The 19,234-nt window shown below is 48.0% G+C and overlaps 1 protein-coding gene across 1 annotated transcript; it reads right to left on the reverse strand.

The window, feature by feature from the left end:
• Nucleotides 1–4,366: 4,366 nt before the first annotated feature.
• On the reverse strand, nt 4,367–10,608 carry LOC112875630 (pyridoxine/pyridoxamine 5'-phosphate oxidase 1, chloroplastic-like). The gene is given in 15 exon segments (XM_025939554.1): nt 4,367–4,863; nt 4,978–5,073; nt 5,801–5,871; nt 5,996–6,100; nt 6,573–6,663; nt 6,741–6,791; nt 6,899–6,987; nt 7,081–7,323; nt 7,431–7,594; nt 9,017–9,122; nt 9,209–9,376; nt 10,096–10,134; nt 10,214–10,371; nt 10,374–10,436; nt 10,439–10,608. Coding segments are annotated over 15 exon segments (1,662 nt in total). The 5' UTR covers nt 10,590–10,608; the 3' UTR covers nt 4,367–4,796.
• Nucleotides 10,609–19,234: the final 8,626 nt, after the last annotated feature.

A 19,234-nucleotide genomic window follows, 5' to 3' on the forward strand; every position in this document is an offset into this window, starting at 1 on the left:
ACTAGTAAACGGAGTAGTACTGGAAGTATGGGAGCGAGGCCCCTTCAGTAAACTTTACGTAGTACTAGTTGAGAACTAGTAAACGGAGTAGTATTGAAAGTATGGGAGCGAATCCTCTTCAGTAAACTACACGTAGTACTAGTCGAGAACATGTAAACGGAGTAGTACTGCAAGTGTGGGAGCGAGTCCCCTTCAGTAAACTCTACGTAGTACTAGTCGAAAACTAGTAAACGGAGTAGTATTGGAAGTATGGGAGCGAGAGCCCTTCAGTAAACTACATGTAGTACTAGTCGAGAACTAGTAAACGGAGTAGTACTGGAAGTATGGGAGTGAGGCCCCTTCAGTAAATTACACGTAGTACTAGTCGAGAACTAGTAAACAGAGTGTTACTGGTAGTATGGGATAGGCGACTGGAGATCAATTGGCAAAGGAGAAATAAATCTTGCTGGTACCTTGGTCGATTCCTTGGGCAGGCCATGAGAATTCACATTTTTCCATGCGAAAACATCACGGTTGGCCCGAAGGAAGTGAAGACGATGTCCTTCACGTGATTTTGATCAGTTCCTTGGGCAGGCCAAGATAGGTCGTATGTTAGCATGCGAAGATATCTCGGTTGGCCTGAAGGAATAGATTACGCAATCCTTCACATGCATTGTTACGAAAGTGGTCATCGTGTGAAAATGACTCGGTTGGCACAAAGGAATTCCTTGGGCGGCCATGACAGTTCAGACTGCGTTGAAATGTGGATCAGTGGACAAAGGCCCTATTTTGTGTAAATTCATTGATTCCCTAACTGAGTGGTTGAACGGGTTCTTTGGAAAAAAACCCCCTTGTTTCGAGATAAAATTCAAGACAATGGTTACATAAGTTCCCTAAAGATCTTAGAAAAATCTTCTTGAATCGGGTCTCAGTCTTCGTTGAGTGGTGGAGCTCCTAGGGCCCTTCGGAGGGTTTGACATTCAAGTGTGGAATGCTTGCTCTTTGGGTGCCATGGGCATCAATTGTGCAGAGCCTCCTCGAATCGCTTCTTCGAGTTGAGGGTTCTCTGGGTGGGTTGCTCCCCCGCTTCTGCCTTGTGCTTCCAAGTTGTACCCAGGTAGTCGAGGGGGGTAAGATAGTTGGTGGGGCTATAGGCCTCCACCTCATCGCGCTCCTGCTGCCTGGCGATGATGATGTTGCGGGTGTCCCGGCTGGCGTTGATGATAGTGTGGAGGTCGCCCTTGGAGGAGTCTTAGAGGTTGCCACTCCCCTGCTAGTTCATCTCGATCGCGCGGTGCCTGCATTTGGCATGCTTCGAATTGATGAGTTTACGGCGTTCCTTCTGGGTTGTCTGGGAATTCAATACCCATTGTTACGTCCACATCTTCCTCGAGCGGATCAAGAAGGTAGTCGTCGTAGTCATCTAGCTGGACCCGCTCCACGCCTTCATAGTCCTTGCCAATGTGAATCATGAACACTTCTCGATTGGGCGCGAAGCGTTTGGCACTTCGTGCCACCTGGCCCTCGTCTTCGTCATCAGAAGGAGGAAGGGGTCTGCCTTCTTGAAAAGGGAGTTTGCCGGGTGTGGTAATGGATCATGGTGGACCTGATTTGAGAAACCTGGAGGGTTTCATGCCCTTCCAATGCTCAAACCTGCCCGACCAATCTGATCCCCTTACTAGACCCTGGGGGTTACTTATTATAGGTGTCATATGAGCAGTCGAATCCGAGTAGTTGTCAGAAATAGTAGCCCCCCGATGCGCGGTGACTTCTCCTTCTCCGAGTGGTACAAATCCTCTTCCAATGTGGAGAGGGTCCTAGGTTAAACCGCCTCAGACTGGACTGGACATGGCTTGGGGGTTTCAAGGTTGCCGATGAAGTTGTCGAAGTCGTAGTCGAAATCTTCCGGCTCTCTGGGGTTGATACACCGAATGGTGGATTCTGCCAGAGTAATGCAATCTGCAATACCTTTGTTGACTCGATAGATGCTGGAGGAGATATCATCGGTGGCGATGGGATGGCGATGGTGAGCCTCAGAGGGATTTTAAGTCAGGGACGCCGAGTCACCATGCTGTTGGAGAGCATCTTCCACGAGCTTGATGCACTTGGAGATGTTGTCATCCACTTGATCAATTCCAACGATCAGATCGTCCGATTTGATCAATGGGCGAGGAGTTGCCCTGATATGGCTCGTGTAGCTTTCGATAAGGTTGGAAAGTTGAATTCCACCGAGATCATCGGCAAGGTCGTCGACATTGCGACTAGATGCTAAAGTGGATGCCTCCTGCTTCCTGGAGTCGGCTAGGTGGGCCGTTGAAATCGCCTGAGCTGTTAGCGACGCAGATCCAGGAGCCAAAGTGATCGTTGTGCCCTCATCCAGCATGGTGCGGCCTTGCAGCGTAGATGTTATGGTTAGACCCAGGTGACTACCCGAAAAGGATTCGGGGTCATCATCTGAGTCTGAGTGGTTGTCGACAACAGGGGCCCCTTGACAAGCGGTGGCTCCCTCGTCCTCGAGTTCTCCCGAACTCCATCTTGAAGGTGTAGTACTAGTCAGCGAGTACTTTTCGTCAACGAGTACTTTTCGTCCTTGGGTACTTTTCGTCTAAGACCGAGTAGTTGTCGAAGGCGCCCCCCCCCAACAGGTAGTGGCTCCCATGTCCTCGAGCTTGAGCAGACGATCTAAGTCCTCCTCCAAGTCAGAGAGGGACTCAAACCATGTAGCCTCCTCAGATCGGTTTGAGTCCAATCCGACTAGTTCTGGTGCAGCATGAGTTGAAGTCGCGTTGAAAACGGACATCCTCTCGATCTCCTCGGTGTGGTCAGGGAGCAGCAACTCGTCGAGGTTGTTGACAAACTTGTCGAGGTTGCTGCATCGATTTGGTGTAGAGGGCTCCGGCTTCCTGGAGTTGGCTAGGTGGACGTTGAAACCACCCGAGCCGTTGGCGATGCAGATCCAGGAGCCAAAAACCAATGTTGTGCCCTTATCGAGCACGGTGATGGTGAAGCTGAAAGATGCCATCGAGTTCTTTGGTGGATGCTCGTTGAACGCCCCTACCTGTACCACCACATCCGTACCTGTCGCCAAGATCAGAACTCGAAGGTGCAAGGAACATAAAGTTTAGATAAGTTCGGACCGCCAAGAGCGTAATACCCTACGTCGTGTGTATGGTTTGTATTGCCTTAAGTGTTGATCGGGTTGATCTTATTTGGAGGGGGTCCCTGCCCGCCCTTATATAGTTTGGGGGGACAGGGTTACATGAAAATCCTAGTCAGATACGAACTCAAGAGTCCTACCCCGAGTAGTTTTTAGATAGTTTCCTTTTGTTCCGTCTAATTCTCCTACGGTATGAGTAGTTACAATGGGCGTAGGGTGTGGGCCATATCCCACCCCCTATCCTAGAATATGTACGCCATATACGCAGTCCCGTGGCCTCGAATCTGACGGTTTTGATGAACGGTTGGTCTCACTAAGCGATGCCCAATTCGGTCCGGCAACGGTGGTCCATGATGAAGCTAGGTGTGGGTGGGTCGATCTTTGTGTGTGGGACTGTGGGGGTGGGGGGGGGCTTGGGTTTGTGGCAAGATGGATGGGTTTCTGGCGAAGGCTCTGCTCAGCTCCTGCGAGATAGTAATGGTGACGCCTTTGGCGCTATGTCCCTTATTGGAGGTATTGTTGTGAAGTGCTTCCACCTCTTTGGTGGTTCGTTTGAAAAATTTTGTGACGGATCTTCGGTAGGCATTGACGGTGTTTGTGTTTGTGTGTTGTTTTTCTTCTTTGGAGGCATCGCTGTGGAAACCTTATCATCCTCGTACTTGTTGCTATGATGTGCGGGGGTGTGCTTGATAACCGGAGCATTTATGGTTATGTTGGCTTCACGTTGTTATTTGATGGTTGTCTTGTTGTCAAGGTTGTTGTGTGGGTGTTTTATTTTCTATTTTATTTTGTTGTTTGTTTTGATTTGCAAGTCATCTCTTCTCTATCAATATATGCAGGGCAAATTTCTTGCCGGTTGCTTTTTTTAAAAAAAAAAGAATCACGCACTCATGATTTATGACCCTTCGGAGAGGAATATAAACATATGAATAAAAGTATACATTAAATGGAGCTCAGTGGAAGGAAAAAAAATCTTCTAAACCTCATGTGCAACAAATGAAATACCATAGGAATTCATAATTCTACCAGTTTCTTTATTCACTCCAGAAGGCTCGATATGAAAATTTCGTAGAATTCAACTAGTTTAAAGAATCCAGTGTGAAATTTTCTGTGGGACCCAAACCCTTCGAGATTCTCCCCAGTTTCCCACTACGAAGATGACCTTGCCGGCCTGCCACGAATACCGTTATGCGGCGGCTCCAATGCTTTGGGGGGGGGGGGGGGGGGGTGTTGTGTAAAATGTTTTCATGACGTCAGCTTTATTCATCGACAAGGCCACCCTCAAGACCATTATTCCGGTACAAACAATGTATCACGACCGTCGATGAGATCATACCTGGTTGGACGAATACCATTTCTACAAAAGAAAATAAACAAAATGAAATGGGTTAAAGAAAGAATGGCTGGCTTTACAAAAGCACATCCACTCATTCAGTTCACCCCCCCCCCCCCCCCCCCCCCGCCCCAAAAAAAACAACACAATGACAAACAAGGGACCTAATCATGAAGCTGGCATGTAAACAGAGCTTGGGGCACCCAAACACGGGACCTAATCGCAATGCTGACATCATGGGGCAATTCGCACATCTTGCAGCTGGAGAAGATTTGAGTGCTGGTGATAAGATGGAAGCCTACAACCAAAGCGCTGGCAGGTTAATAGTCAAGGGGACAACCTCTCGATGTCCCACGTTGTACTCCCATCTACTTCTCGCTGTGAGTATTGTAGCCTGTTTACATCAAGGTATAACACGTTAAGTACATGTGTGCTGCCATGTTCAGTGGCATAGAGGCTTTTTAGATGGGAAAAACGGATGATGAAATAAAGGATGCACGTAACATACCGGTCATGCAACCGAGACTGTTGGCCTTGCCAGAACTCAAATAGTGTTGGTGTCAATCTGTAGCCACCCCAGTATTCAGGTTTTGGAATCAAGCTACTGCAGTTACAGAACACAGCAAGGGGATTATTATTTAGGGTACCCTATTATTTAAGACTTCAGAGAACATAGCCAATTCCAGGATTCCATGGCTAACATTTTTCAGGTAATCAAATGTGTGTAAAGTATAGAGGCTTCGATTGAGGTGCCAACTGCCAAGTGCTGTTATCAGAATCTAATAGACTAATAGAGTATTTGATTTTTAATAGCAAGCCTATCACACTAATGCTAACAGCATCTCTCTGGAGACGTTCAGATGTAGTCCCCCAATCCACATAGCACAATTCTGTAGTAAGAGTTCAAGAGAATCCCTCTCCCTCTAATCCTTGGAAAGTGAGTAAACAACAATGTTCACAGTTGCAATGCAGAATTATTGTGGTTTACTGTTGATCAATAAAGGATATGGCCAGGAAAGTGCAGACATTTCACAGTAGAGTTATTTTATGGTTATGGTGTTAGTCTGTTTGATAAGTCCATGCTCACAAATAACAATCAGAACTTGATTATGATGGTTGCTATTTGTTAAACCGGCTTTATTAGTATTAGGTTGCTCATAGCCTTCTAAATTTGAAAGTAATACAACATTTTTGTTGCCACTACAAACGAATTGTGAGCAAACAAAGCAGCGAAAATGGAATTTTCATGGCAAGAAAAGCAAAAGGAAAGAAAGAAACAAAAAAATGTGCAGTGATAATAAATATGGATGCTGTCGACACGTCTAACTCACCCATCAGAATATTTGTGCTCCAATTCCTTGTACGCCTGTTGAAGGACATCCCTTCCAGCAATGACGGTACTCTGTTGAATAGCATGGTTAATTTGATTTTTCTTCTTGGCAGATCAACTTCCATTTCATCTTTCGAGCAAAAGACGTGGAAACAATAAGTTTAAGCTTGCAATCCCAAACTAGCATAGTACCTACCTGCTTGCTGACTATGGCACCAAGCTGACTTCCTCGTGGGCGGCTGTGGAAATATTTCTCTGATTCTTCTTCTGGAACCTTCTCAACTGATCCTTCAACTCTTACCTGCATCCCACATGTCTGCCAATTAGAGCCTTCAAGTAATTTTTTATAACCCAGTTTTGCAACACGGTTCATTCAATGTACTTTCGTGAATGAAAATTACAGGATGCATCAGTGTAGTTGAAACCCAGTCAATAGTTAAGAGTTATCAAATCTAGTTGCGAACAACAATGTGACATGAAAAGGGTTCAGAAATGCAAAGATGCACAAAAAATGGAAATTCCTAAATGAACCGACCTAACTAGGAGTAACAAACCAGATTCTGATAAAATGGTAATGAGATCTTGTTTGACATATTCAGCACCACACATTATTAATGATTTTGAAAAGGAGTAACATAATATGTTGGAGAAGCATTAACGTATTAAATTTTGTTCTGTTAGTCTGGTTGGAGTTTTACCCTTGCTAGTTACTATGTGATACTGCAGACGGCAGAAACTGTCCTTTTAAATAATGTAGGGATTGGTTAATTCACCTGACGGTTCATCTCATTCCAATAGAAAAGGAGTGCTGCATTAGGATTTTCAGATAAGTCATGGGCCTTCCGGCTGCCATAATTTGTGTACCTGTACAAGAAACTATCAAACCATGTCTAAAAAATTCTATAGTATTTCACTGGGACAATAACGTGTGTGTCACATACCAAACAAAACTCTGCTTATCAACTCCCTTTAAAAGAACCATTCTTGAAGAACTGCACAAAAAATAACAGGACAAGCAATTATCTTTCTGAGTTTCTGCTACAAGAAGAGGTAACCAGCTTAGCTGGAAGAAATATGTTAGAAGAACAAACAGCCGTACGGTTTTCCCTCCTTGTTGACAGTTGTTAAAGCCATAGCATTGGGCTCACGCAGGCCAGCCGTGACTGCTTCATCAAACCATCTAAGGAACTAAACACATATGAAAGAAACATTTGTTAACAATATAAGGTTTCTCCAAGAAGAAAAATGGATATTTTCAAAGTTTCTTCCAGTTGACCATACCTGATCAAATGGATCAGGCATAACTTGACTCTCAAGAAGTTCTGGGGAAATATAGTTCTCCCTGAGAGATGAAATGTCAACAGATGGAGCTTTTCCAATTCTCACGCACATCGATGTGCCATGGTATGGAGGAAGCTTAAGTCCATATTTGTTCAAAATAGGTGGGGGAACAAACCTACCCCCAAGAAAATGGTGCGGGCCAGTGAATTTTTTTGCACAGAGCTTCGGGGCAGTCAGTGACACCTAGACACACCGCAGGTACTAAAAGATGAACTTTGGAATTTTCAAACAGCATGTCTTATTTTTATAGATGAATTTTAATCCAGAAAGCTTCTAAGTAGGATGCTAACCAGCATATCAGGTTTAATCCCTCCTCCATCAACATCTCCCTCTTCAACATGCCATCCAGAAGGGATATCAACAGAAACAATTGCTGGTTTTTTAACTGAGTTTCCAATAACACTCAATGAAATAAGCCTTTGGATAAGATCGTCAAAGGGTGATCTAGGTGTTCCTGTTAATATTTGCACAGCAAAAGGCAAAAACATAAGTAAAAAAATGAGAATCACAATCGATGCATGTCAGGAATACAATTGCATACTCTTTTGAGTTCAATATGATTCAATTTACTCTAAATGATGGCACTGACAGCATTTTCTTAATTAGCAAGTTGTTCTTTATTTGATAAAATTCCGCAATAAACTAGGCCGCAGTTGCTCCGTAAACTATGCTTATTACCCAGTCCAAAAAACTTGTATGACAAAGAACAAGAATCCAGCCTGTTCACCCAAAAATGGCGTTGTTAATGAGTTCACTCAGAATTTGACAGCAGTCAGTAACTGCATTTTCCATTTCAAGAAACATTCTTCTTTTAGCTGAACAAATAACTATCACTTTGACAGTCTGCTTAAGCCACATGATATGGTAGAACTAGGGATAGTACGAAGAACCTGTTCGTCACCCTCCCTCTGACTACTTTTAGGGTTCTTCTTGCTTGATTACAACTGATGATGCGACTAGATATTTATAGCCGCCCAGACTAACAGATAACCCTAACAAACTAACAACTCGATATAATCCTGGCAGAGCCAACAAACCAACTAACTTAGGCCATCAGCAGTGGTGAATCGAATCATGCGATTAAAAAAAGTGAGCATGTCCTGATGAATCGACTCCTCCAGTGGTTGAGTCTGTACCTGCCCCACCATTGAATAAAAAAGTCCAAACTTCCTCTCCGGCTCAATGGTAGGCAGGCGTGCTTCACTGCATATTCTGGTTTTTTATTCATTATGAGTCTGATGCAAGATTGAGAGTTGATTCTCTCTCTCTCTCTCCTCTCTGCTATGGTTCAGTTGCTGCAGCGGCAGTGGCGGATCTAGAATCTAAATTTAGGGGGGGGGGGGGGGGGCTTATTTTTCCCTCCTTCTTCCTCCCTTGTCTCTTTTTCTTCTTCTTCTTCCTCCTTTTCTTCTTCCTCTTCTTCATTCAAGGTTGAAAATTGTTCGGGGGGCTTTGTGGGGGCTCCATGGGCTGCATGGAGGTAGGGGGGTCTCCAGCCCCCCCTGCCCCCACACTGGTTCGCTTCGAGGAATCCATGTCAGATGATGGTTCGGCCACTGGAGATGGCCTGAATCCACGGTCCTTTAGGGTCTTGCTGGCAGACCCCAAAGCCAGGGCCAACCCATTGGCCATAACACCACATCTAACTTGTTTTCCACGCTGAAATTCAATTTCTCAACTCTGTTAATGAGGGAACAGCAAGATTGTAGTTTGATTGAGAATCTATAACCCTGTTTTATAAATCATATTATGCGGAATCTTCACAAGGAATAAGTCCAGGTAGCAACAGGGAAACTATTAATCTCACGCACAAGCTTCACATTAAAATCAGTGAACAAAAACTAGACCAGCAAGGAAGGCTAAAAAGCAAATTTACCATGGAACGAGAAACCAAACATTGCATCAACAATAATATCAAATTCCCTTGATAAGTCATCAGGTAGGTCTTCAGCAGGTATGAATGGGATCGACAGTGATTCAAGCTAAAAACACAAGAATGGTTCAATTTATATTGGAAACAAGGAACCATACAGCATCCCAAGAAAATGAAGGAGGTGTGATAGTTTACCTGAGTGACGAGACCAGAATACAGAGGCTTGGGTGTACGCTTTGGGTAGCAAACAGAGGGCCTATATCCAAAGTGATAAAGATGACGAGCAGCTACCAGACCATCACCACCATTATTCCCTGGACCACAGATAATAAGGACCCTTGTATGTTCACTCAACTTGTAAACCTGTGTTGATGCAGAAACTGTCAGGTGTGCATGCAGAAACCTTGAAAAAGGTTTGGTTTAAGAAGAAAAAATAATGAAAAACTAACATATGCAGGCACAGAAATGCTAGCTCCTATAGAAAAATGCTACAAATTGTATAGTGATCGCATTGTATAGAACTTTATTAGCTCCTAAGTTCAAATGTGTTTAGTAGAAGTTCACAAATAAAAAGCTACTGCAGTCATGAGTTGTTGTATCCATTTTTTAGATAGCATCATAGTAGCAGTAGATGATATCTCGAATCAATTAACAGGAGATTCAACTTTCAATCTTATTCATCCAAAGCAAAAGTTCAACTAAACTTGAGTCCTGACAATTTTGATCTTGAAACTAGCTTGCAGAGTAGCACACATGAACCATGGAAACATTGCCACTGTATTCCACCATAGGATAGATAAAGAGGCCTCGATAGTGCCAAGCCCCTAACATAACCTGTCGACCCGATCAAGTTCAGGTAGCAGATAACCAATACGTGACAGGATGGATAATATGCAATTTGTTAACACTACAGAAGCCTCCAGTTTCCCAGAACTAAACACCATTATCGACTATCACTACCATCAACAATGATGCAGGGACATGGACATTTTGGCCGATCCGCCAAATCGCCCGAGATGCTGAGTACCAGTCACTCCAAAAGGGAAAAAAAGCATGGCAAACGCAGTGCCCGACGCCCTTACCTCCGCAACGGCCGCTGCGACGCTCAACCCAGCGAGCTCCTGCAAAGACAACCAACCAGACGATCAGCACCAATCCGTCCGTCCCCCACACAACAAACGGGGAGGGGGAGTCCCTGACCATGAGCTGGTCGACGCTGAAGCCGAGCGGGCCCATGAGCTGCTCGTCGATCTCCGCCGCGTCGCGCTGCGTGAGGTGCGTCACCTCCGCGGGGGCGGCCACGGCCGCCGTCGCCGCCAGCGACGCCATGCCTAGCCTCGGCGGGCGGGGGAGGAAGGGGCGCCCGGCGCGGCGGCGGGGAAGCCGGGGAGGCGGCGGGCTGGAGGCGGGGGGCGGAGGTGGGGGTGGTAGGGTTTTGACGGCGAGGGGAGGAGGGGAAGAGAGGGCGGGGGCTGGTGGTGCTGGTGGCGGTAGCGGTGGTGAGGAGGAATGGCATGGCAAGGGAGAGGATGGTGGTGGCCGATTTGTCGCGGGTTCTGGATGCGACGGCCAGCATCCTGCTGTGCGGCTCGGCCTACTGGCGGCAACTGTGGTAATGGTGTGGCGAGCGGTAACGTGGCGTGTTGTGCTTCTGTGTAGCACGGGGCCACTGCTAGACACAAGGGGAAGGGGTGCATGGTGCTGCGGCATGCGGGCCCCGTGTGGATTTGGGTGTGGGTGCTAGAATCCCACGACAGTCAATACGTGAAGATTATACCATTTAGAAATTGAGAAAAATTCATAGATGTTAGGTCCGGGGTCACGAAACTGCGTATCTGGCAATAATATTCTAGAATAAACGATATGGCATATCCCATATCTTATACAAGTTGTATGCCACTCGACACGAGCAGAACTAGTCGGAACAGAATTAAACTACTCGAGTAGTACTCGGGTAGAACTCTTCAGCTCGTATCTAGGATATCTGTAACCCTGTCTGCCCAAACTATATAAAGGTGGGTAGGGACCCTCTCCAAAAGATAATTATCCAAGGCAATACAAACCACCACACAGGACGTAGAATATTACACTCCTTGTGGCCCGAACCTATCTAAATCTTTATATTCCTTGCACCTTCGAGTTCTTGATCTCGGTGACACCTTACCTGCAACTTACCACCTCGAGGGTATCCCCCGGTGGGCTTAGCGGTAAAACACCTACAGCTAACGCACGAGGTAGGGATGATCATAAACGATCCCAAGGAGAGCTCAATAACAACTTTTAACTTCACCAGCACCGTGCTCGACAAGAGCACAACGTTTGTCTTTGGCTCGTGGGTCTGCGTCGCTGACGGTGCAAGCGGCTTTCATCGGCATCTCGTCGACAACGCGAAGCCAGACTGTCACACCCGATTTATAAGAACATAAATCGAGCAATCATATAAGCGATAAGCGCCAGGATCAAGTCACGCATATATACAACAGATCATCAAGATATCACAACACATGTCACGAATAACATTAATATAAATCGTAAATAAATCAATAATTGAATTATTTTATTACAACCGAATCAAGAATCGGTTCAAGAATGCGGAAGCGTAAAAGAGATACATGAAGAGCGGGCGCCACAGGGACGTCGACTGGGAGACAAACGCCTAGAAGTCGTCGAAGCCGCTGACGTAGTCCTCCACGTTGCCGGGCACTGAGCAGCAGTCGAAGATAGCCGAAATAGAACAGAAGAGTAGAGAGGCAAGTGTGAGTACAAAATCGTACTCAACAAGTATAACACGAGCATGAGGCTCTAAGGTTAGCTGACTCGACTGCATTAGCTTTTAGTCTTGGCAAATTTTATTAAAGCTAATTACTACAAGTGGATGAATTACCATAAACCCAATTGCATAAGAATTAATCAATATTAATTAAGAACTACTGAGAACCACCCAAACCAAACCACCCGGGGAATCGCCCTCGTCAAAGGTTGATAACCCCACTAATCAGACGGAGGATCTGGGCCGCTCATGACTGTGAGCACAGCTGATATATCAGTTTTACACTCTCGAGAGGTTGCACAACTTTACCCACAAGTCGTGAGCTACGCTAGTTGTTCATCACACTTCCTTAGGTGAGATGGCTAGCAAGCACACTACGAGACCGTTACAAAGGATCACGTTGGTAAGGTGTAACCGCTAAGGATTCTGGATCAGCGACGATGGGGCCCACCTCCGGGGGTACAAGACACACAGCACAGACCAAGCCGGAGGAGCAGGGACCATTGAAGCTTACCACCCCTCTTGCCCACGCAGGTAAGTTACTCCCGAACCAAAATGACCTAATTAGTAAGTCAAGACCGTCCCATACCAGTCTTGTGGTTGCGCGGTTGTCCCAGGTTGTCGCTCTATGAACCGGTCCTTATGGAGAGTGGCCAACCAAGCACTAAGCACCGTGCTGGCCCCCTAAACCATGTTTCTAACAAAAACATCTTTTAAGGACGCACAAACCACTCAAGCACACAGCACAAAGGGTCGGCTCCAGAATTAAGTTGCATAAGACCATTAGTCAAATTAATTAAAAAGGACCCAGATACGTTATAGCGCAGCAACCTAGCACCACTAACCAAAAATGCAACCCATAGGATATATATAAGGATATAAAGGTGGCTAGGAAGTCCTTATAGGTATACAGAATTAAAATGCAGTATGAAATTGTATTTAAAAGTGATAGGAGGTTCATGTTATACTTGCCTTCCTCGTACTCTCCCGGCTGCTGCTCGAAGTGCTCGGAAGACGGCTGCTCCTGGTACTGGTCCAAAGGCTCCGCGTCTACTCACGATCATCACACATAGCCCACACATACACACATGCATAACAAGAACAAACTATAAGAAAACAGTACAACATTACATAGAAACAGCATACAAAACTAGTCTAAAGCTATTCTACGCGTCACAACGATCGCGTGCACATAAAGAACACCTAAAACGGAGCTAAAACGCGAAAACTGCGCTTAAAACAGGATCCAGGGACCTATTTGTAAGAAAAACAGGACTTCCAGGGGCTTCTGGACAAAAACCGAGGACTAAATGTAATTAAAGCCTAGATCTAGGGGCTAGCGCGGGAAAACCCAAGAGATGGACTGCGGTTACTAAAACCCGAAAGCGCAGGGGTGTAAACGAATAAAACAGGGCTGGACTGCAATTACTTTTGAAATAAAATGGACCGCGGGTTGATTCCCCTAAAGGTCAGGGGCTCTTCAGCAAAAACGACGGGCCGAAGGGGTACGTTTTAATCTGAGCCATTGGATCAGATTTGAACAACCCAGATTAGAAACTATAACGCGAAGAGGTATCTACGCATATCAGCCGCTGGATCTGAGATGAACGGTCCAGATTTAAAACATCGGCGAACCGGTACGCTTGGATGCCATCCGTCGGATCCAGATCTTCCGGCTCAGATCTAAACTACCCTCGATCTAATCTCGCCCACCCGTTCCGGGATCGCACGGCTAAGGATGAACGGCGCACAGGACGGCGGAGGGGGGTCACCGGAGCTCCTTCCCGCGGCGGCGCTTTGCCGGCGTACGCCAATATCGGTGCTCCGGGGGTTCTGGGTGGTCGGGATCGTGCCGGGGAGAGAGGCTGGACAGCGGGGAACTCGTCTAAGGGCTTGGGACGGCTGATTAGGGCTCGGGTAGGGGGTCTCCACGACGGGGGCGGCTCGGGGTAACGGCGGCAAGTGGGGCGCGCACGTACAGAGGGGAAAAGGGAGGGAAAAGGGCACGGCGCGCTTCTTACCTCGCCGGGGTACTGCGACGGCGGTTGGAGGCCGAGGATCGAGGCTCCGGTGTTGAATTGCGGTGGCGCAAGGCGGCGGAGCGGCTCTCGGGTCGTGCAGCGGAGCGGCGGCGCTAGGGCACAGAGGGAGGTGGAGGAGGTGGATGCGGCTGAGGGGAACGCGAGAGAGAGGCCGCGGCTAAGAAGGGGGGGGGAAGTCCTCGGCGTACGGATCACGGCCACGGATCCCGTGCCTTCCGCGGTTCGTTGCGGCTCGGCCCTTCCCAGGTGCTGCGGGGCTTCTAGAAGGAGGAAGAAGGCTCGGGTGATGACCAGTGGGGCCGCGCGAGTGCGAGAGGGGGAGCCCAAGGTGCGGCGGGGCGGGGCCACGGCCAGTGGCCGAGCGGCCGCCGGCGGGGGAAAAGCAGAGGAGGGGGGGGAATCGGGCGCTGGGTAGAAGGAACGTCTGACCGGTGGGGCCGGCCTGGCAGAGAAAGAAGAGGAGGAAAGGGGCGCTCGGGCTGGCACTGAGGAAAGGAAACGGGCCGGCTGCCGGCCGTGCGGGGAGAGGAGGAGAGAAAAGAGGAGGGCCCGAGGGAGGAAGTGGGCCAAGGGGGAAAAAGAAAAGAGGGAGAGAGGGTTTTGGGCTGGGCTGAGAGGGAGGGTTGGGCTGGCTCTTTCTTTTCCCTTCTTTTTCCTATTTCTTTCCTACACTCAAACATTCAAACCATTCCACTTGAATCCAAAATAGATTTGAATTCAAACCCACACAACAAAACCATGCAGCAGCATGAATGCACAAGCAAGTTAACTTATAATAAATTTTAATTTCTTGCGTTATGAAATTACTTTAAATACGAGATAATTTAGAGAGAACGCTGGAAAATTTATTCAAGCCCAAATAAATTCATTAAAATTAGGGAAATTACCTTAGGGTGTTACAAACCTACCCCCCTTACAGGAATCTCGTCCCGAGATTCGGATAGGCTAGCTAGCAAAGAGGTCGGGATATGTCTTCCTCAGCTCGTCTTCTCGCTCCCAAGTAGCCTCATCCTCCGTGTGATGACTCCACTGAACACGGCACATCTGATCTTCTTGTTTCTAGTAACTCTCTCAGATGTCTCCAGAATCTTCACCGGATGCTCAACATAGGTCAGATCCTCCTGCACATCCAACCCTTCTATCGGTGCTTGCTCTTCTGGTACTCTCAAGCACTTCTTCAGCTGAGATACGTGAAACACATCGTGCACTCCTGAGAGATTGAGTGGCAACCCCAGACGATATGCCACCTCACCTTTCCGTTCCAACACCTTGAACGGACCAATGTACGAGGAGCTAGCTTTCCTCGTACATTAAACCTGCGGATTCCTCTCATCGGGAGACCTTCAGATATACATGATCACCCACTGCGAAGGTCAAATCTCGGCGACGAACATCCGCATAGCTCTTCTGACGAGTCTGAGCGACCCTCAGATTCTCTCGCACCTGCTGTACCACTGTTCTGCCTCTTCAACAATATCGGACCAAATACCTGCTTCTCGCCAATCTGATCCCAATACAACGGAGTCCTGCATTTCCGACCATACAAGGCCTCGAAAGGGGATTTCTTCAGACTGGCCTGATAACTGTTGTTATAAGAAAATTCTGCATACGGCAAGCATTTATCCCAGCTGGTACCATACTGAATAGCACAGGCTCGAAGCATATCCTCCAACACTTGGTTGGTTCTCTCGGTCTGCCCATCTGTCTGAGGATGATAAGCAGTACTGAAGCGCAGCTTCGTATCCAACGAATCATGCAACTGCTCCCAGAACCGTGAAGTAAACTGAGATCCTCGATCAGATATAATCTTCTTAGGAACACCATGCAGACAGACAATCCTGGAGATGTACAACTCTGCAAGTCTAGCACCGGAGTAAGTAGTGTTCACCGGGATGAAGTGAGCAACCTTCGTCAACCGATCCACTACTACCCATATGGAGTTGTACCCTTTCTGAGTACGAGGCAAGCCAACAATGAAGTCCATAGTGATTTCCTCCCATTTCCACTCTGGAATCTTCAACGGCTGCAATAGCCCTGCTGGCCTCTGATGCTCTGCTTTGACACGCTGACAAGTGTCACAAATAGCCACGTACTCCGCAACGGAACGCTTCATTCCATACCACCAGAATCGTCCTTCAGGTCGTAATACATCTTCGTGCTGCCTGGATGGATAGAATATGCTGTATCATGAGCCTCACTCAGAATCAACTTCCTGAGATCTGCTACATCCGACACACATATACGACCCTTGTACCACAAGGTACCCTGATCATCCTCTCTGAAATGAGGAGCTTTGCCAATCTTGAGCAACTCACGAATCTCCTGCAGCTTCTGATCTTCCTTCTGATGCTGCCTGATCTCAGCCTCTAAAGTGGATTCCGCTTCGAATGATGTACCCGAGGTGTGATGCAAGAAACCCAGACTCAACTGCTCAAACTCCTCGCATAACTCCTGAGGCATCTGAAAAGCCACGGCCATGTTAACATAGCTCTTCCTGCTCAGAGCATCTGCTACAACATTAGCCTTGCCCGGATGGTAGTGAATTTCCAGGTCATAATCCTTGACCAACTCTAGCCATCTTCTCTACCGCATATTCAGCTCACTCTGAGTGAAAATATACTTGAGGCTCTTGTGATCGGTGTAAATATCACACCTCTGCCCAAACAAGTAATGCCTCCATATCTTTAGAGCATGCACAACTGCGGCTAACTCCAGATCATGAGTGGGATAATTCAGCTCGTGCCGGCGCAACTGCCGCGAAGCATAAGCTATCACTCTACCTTCCTGCATCAAGACGCAACCAAGTCCATCCCTCGAAGCATCACAATACACTGTGAACCTCTTGCTCTGGTCTGGCAGAGTAAGGACTGGCGCAGTAGTCAATCTCTTCTTCAGCTCCTCAAAGGCACTCTGACGCTCATCAGTCCAAGAGAAATCCACACCCTTCTCCAGCAAGGAAGTCAAAGGCTTCGCAATCTTGGAGAAATTCTCAATGAACCTCCGATAATAACCTGCTAAGCCCAGAAAAGAGCGAACTTCCTTCACCGTCTGCGGTACAACCCAGTCAAGCACATCCTTCACCTTTCCGGGGTCCACAGCAATACCTCCCTTGGAGATAACATGACCGAGGAATGGAACCTCGTCAATCCAGAACTCGCACTTGCTGAGCTTGGCATACAGCTTGTGCTCTCTGAGCCTCTGCAACACAAGTCTCAGATGCTTCTTATGCTCCGCTTCTGACTTGGAATATATCAGGATATCATCAATAAATATCACCACAAAAGTGTCCAGATAATCCATGAAAACCTTATTCATCAGATGCATGAAGAAAGCCGGAGCATTAGTCAAGCCGAAGGACATGACCGTATACTCGTATAACCCATACTTGCAGGTGAATGCCGTCTTCTGAATATCCTCAGGACGAATCTTCAGCTGATGATAACCCGAACGCAGATCAATCTTTGAGAATACACAAGCACCCTGAAGCTAATCAAAGAGATCCTCAATACGGGGCAATGGATGCTTGTTCTTGATAGTGACTGCATTCAGATCCCGATAATCGACGCACATTCTCTTCGCGCCATCCTTCTTCTCTACAAGCAATACAGGAAAAGCCCAAGGAGAGAAACTGCGACGGATATAACCCTTAGCTAGCAACTCATCGACAGTCTTCTTAACCTCCTCATGCTCGACAGGAGCCATACGATAGGGCCTCTTAGCAATAGGAGCTGTGCCAGGCAAGAGATCAATAGAAAACTCAATGTCGCGATCAGGCGCCATACTTGGCAAATCATCCGGAAAGACATCCGGGAATTCAGACACCACGCGAATACCATCCGTGGGTCTAGCCTCCATCTGATGAAGAAATCCAGAAGGCTCTGTAGCTCCAACAGTAACCTCCTGACCATCCGGTGCTGACAGAAGAACCGTCCTCTGAGCACAATCTATCCGGACTCCCCACTTAGCAAGAGTCTCCATCCCGAGGATCACATCAATGCCCTTGGAGTCAAGCACCATCAGATTCGCACTGAAATCTACCCCCCTTATAGCCACACTGACTCTGGGACAGAAGACATGAGACCTCAACTGCCCTCCCGGTGAAGATACTAACATGCACCTCTTTAATGTGCTAGTAGGAATGCCATGATGCTCAACAAAAGACTGGGTGATGAAAGAATGTGTAGCACCAGTATCAAAAAGCACTGTAGCAGGATGGGCATTAACCATGAACGTACCAATAACCACGTTGGGAGCCTCGGCCGCTGACTCGGCCGTCACGTGGTTCACCCTGCCCTGAGCTGGGGCCTTGGGCGGTGCTGCACGCCCCTGCTGTCCTGCCTGCGCCTTCCGAGGGCAGACGTTGGCGTAGTGCCCTGGCTCGCCGCAGTGGAAGCACACTCGAGGAAGTGCCGGAGCCTGCTGCCCAGGAGGAGGAGTGGGCGCTCCCTGCCTCTGAGCTGGTGGAGCCGGAGGCGCCGGAAGCCTCTGACCCTGTCCCGCCTGCTGCTGCTGCTGAGGACGAGGCGGAAACTGCTGCCGCTGCTGGTACTGCTGGGGCGGCCTCTGCTGTTGCTGCTGCTGTGGAGGGTACTGGTAGCGGGGACGGGTGTTGCTGCCCGAAGAGGATGGAGCCATCTTCCTCTTCTTATCCTCAATCTCCCGGCGCTTGCGCTCGGTGTTAAGGGCCACATCAACCAGCTGGTTGAAGTTGTCGAAGCGGTGGTTCAGCAGCGCATACTGGATGTGATCATCCAGTCCCTCCTTGAAGTACTCCTGCTTGTCGCTATCACGAGCGACGTCAGCAGGGGCGTAGCGGGCAAGCTGAAGGAAACGGTCACGATACTCCGTCACCGTCATCGGTCCCTGAAATGACGAACACAGATAACAAGGATAGAAATCGCTCAATTGGTCAGGTTTACAAAAGAAATCAAGGATGGATCAAGCTCAAAAGGAATGGTAGGGAATTCCGTTAAATTTTTACCTGCTTAAGGGCACGGAACTCCTTCTGCTTCATTTTCATGATGCCCTCAGGAATGTGATGGTTCCTGAAACGCTCACGGAACTGGTCCCACGTGAGAGCCTCACGATCCCGAGCTGGGTAGGACTCCCACCAGTCAAGAGCGGAGCCTCGCAGCTGCCCTGCGGCGTAAAGGACTCGCTCTCGGTCGTCGCACTACGCAACAACCAACTGGCGCTCCACCGAGCGAAGCCAGTCGTCCGCCTGGAGTGGGTCCGTGGCGTGAGAGAAGGTCGGCGGGTGACCTCTCAAGAAATCCGCACGCCTGTCACGGGGCTGAGGCGGCGAAGGAGGCGGTGGCTGAGCATGGATCTGCTGCAAAGCCTGAACGGTGTTGTTCAGGGTAGCCATCATCTGCATCTGGAGCTGGAAGAACTGCTCCGGGGTCAGTG

This window comes from Panicum hallii, chromosome 9 (assembly GCF_002211085.1).
Source record: "Panicum hallii strain FIL2 chromosome 9, PHallii_v3.1, whole genome shotgun sequence".
Lineage (NCBI taxonomy): Eukaryota > Viridiplantae > Streptophyta > Magnoliopsida > Poales > Poaceae > Panicum > Panicum hallii.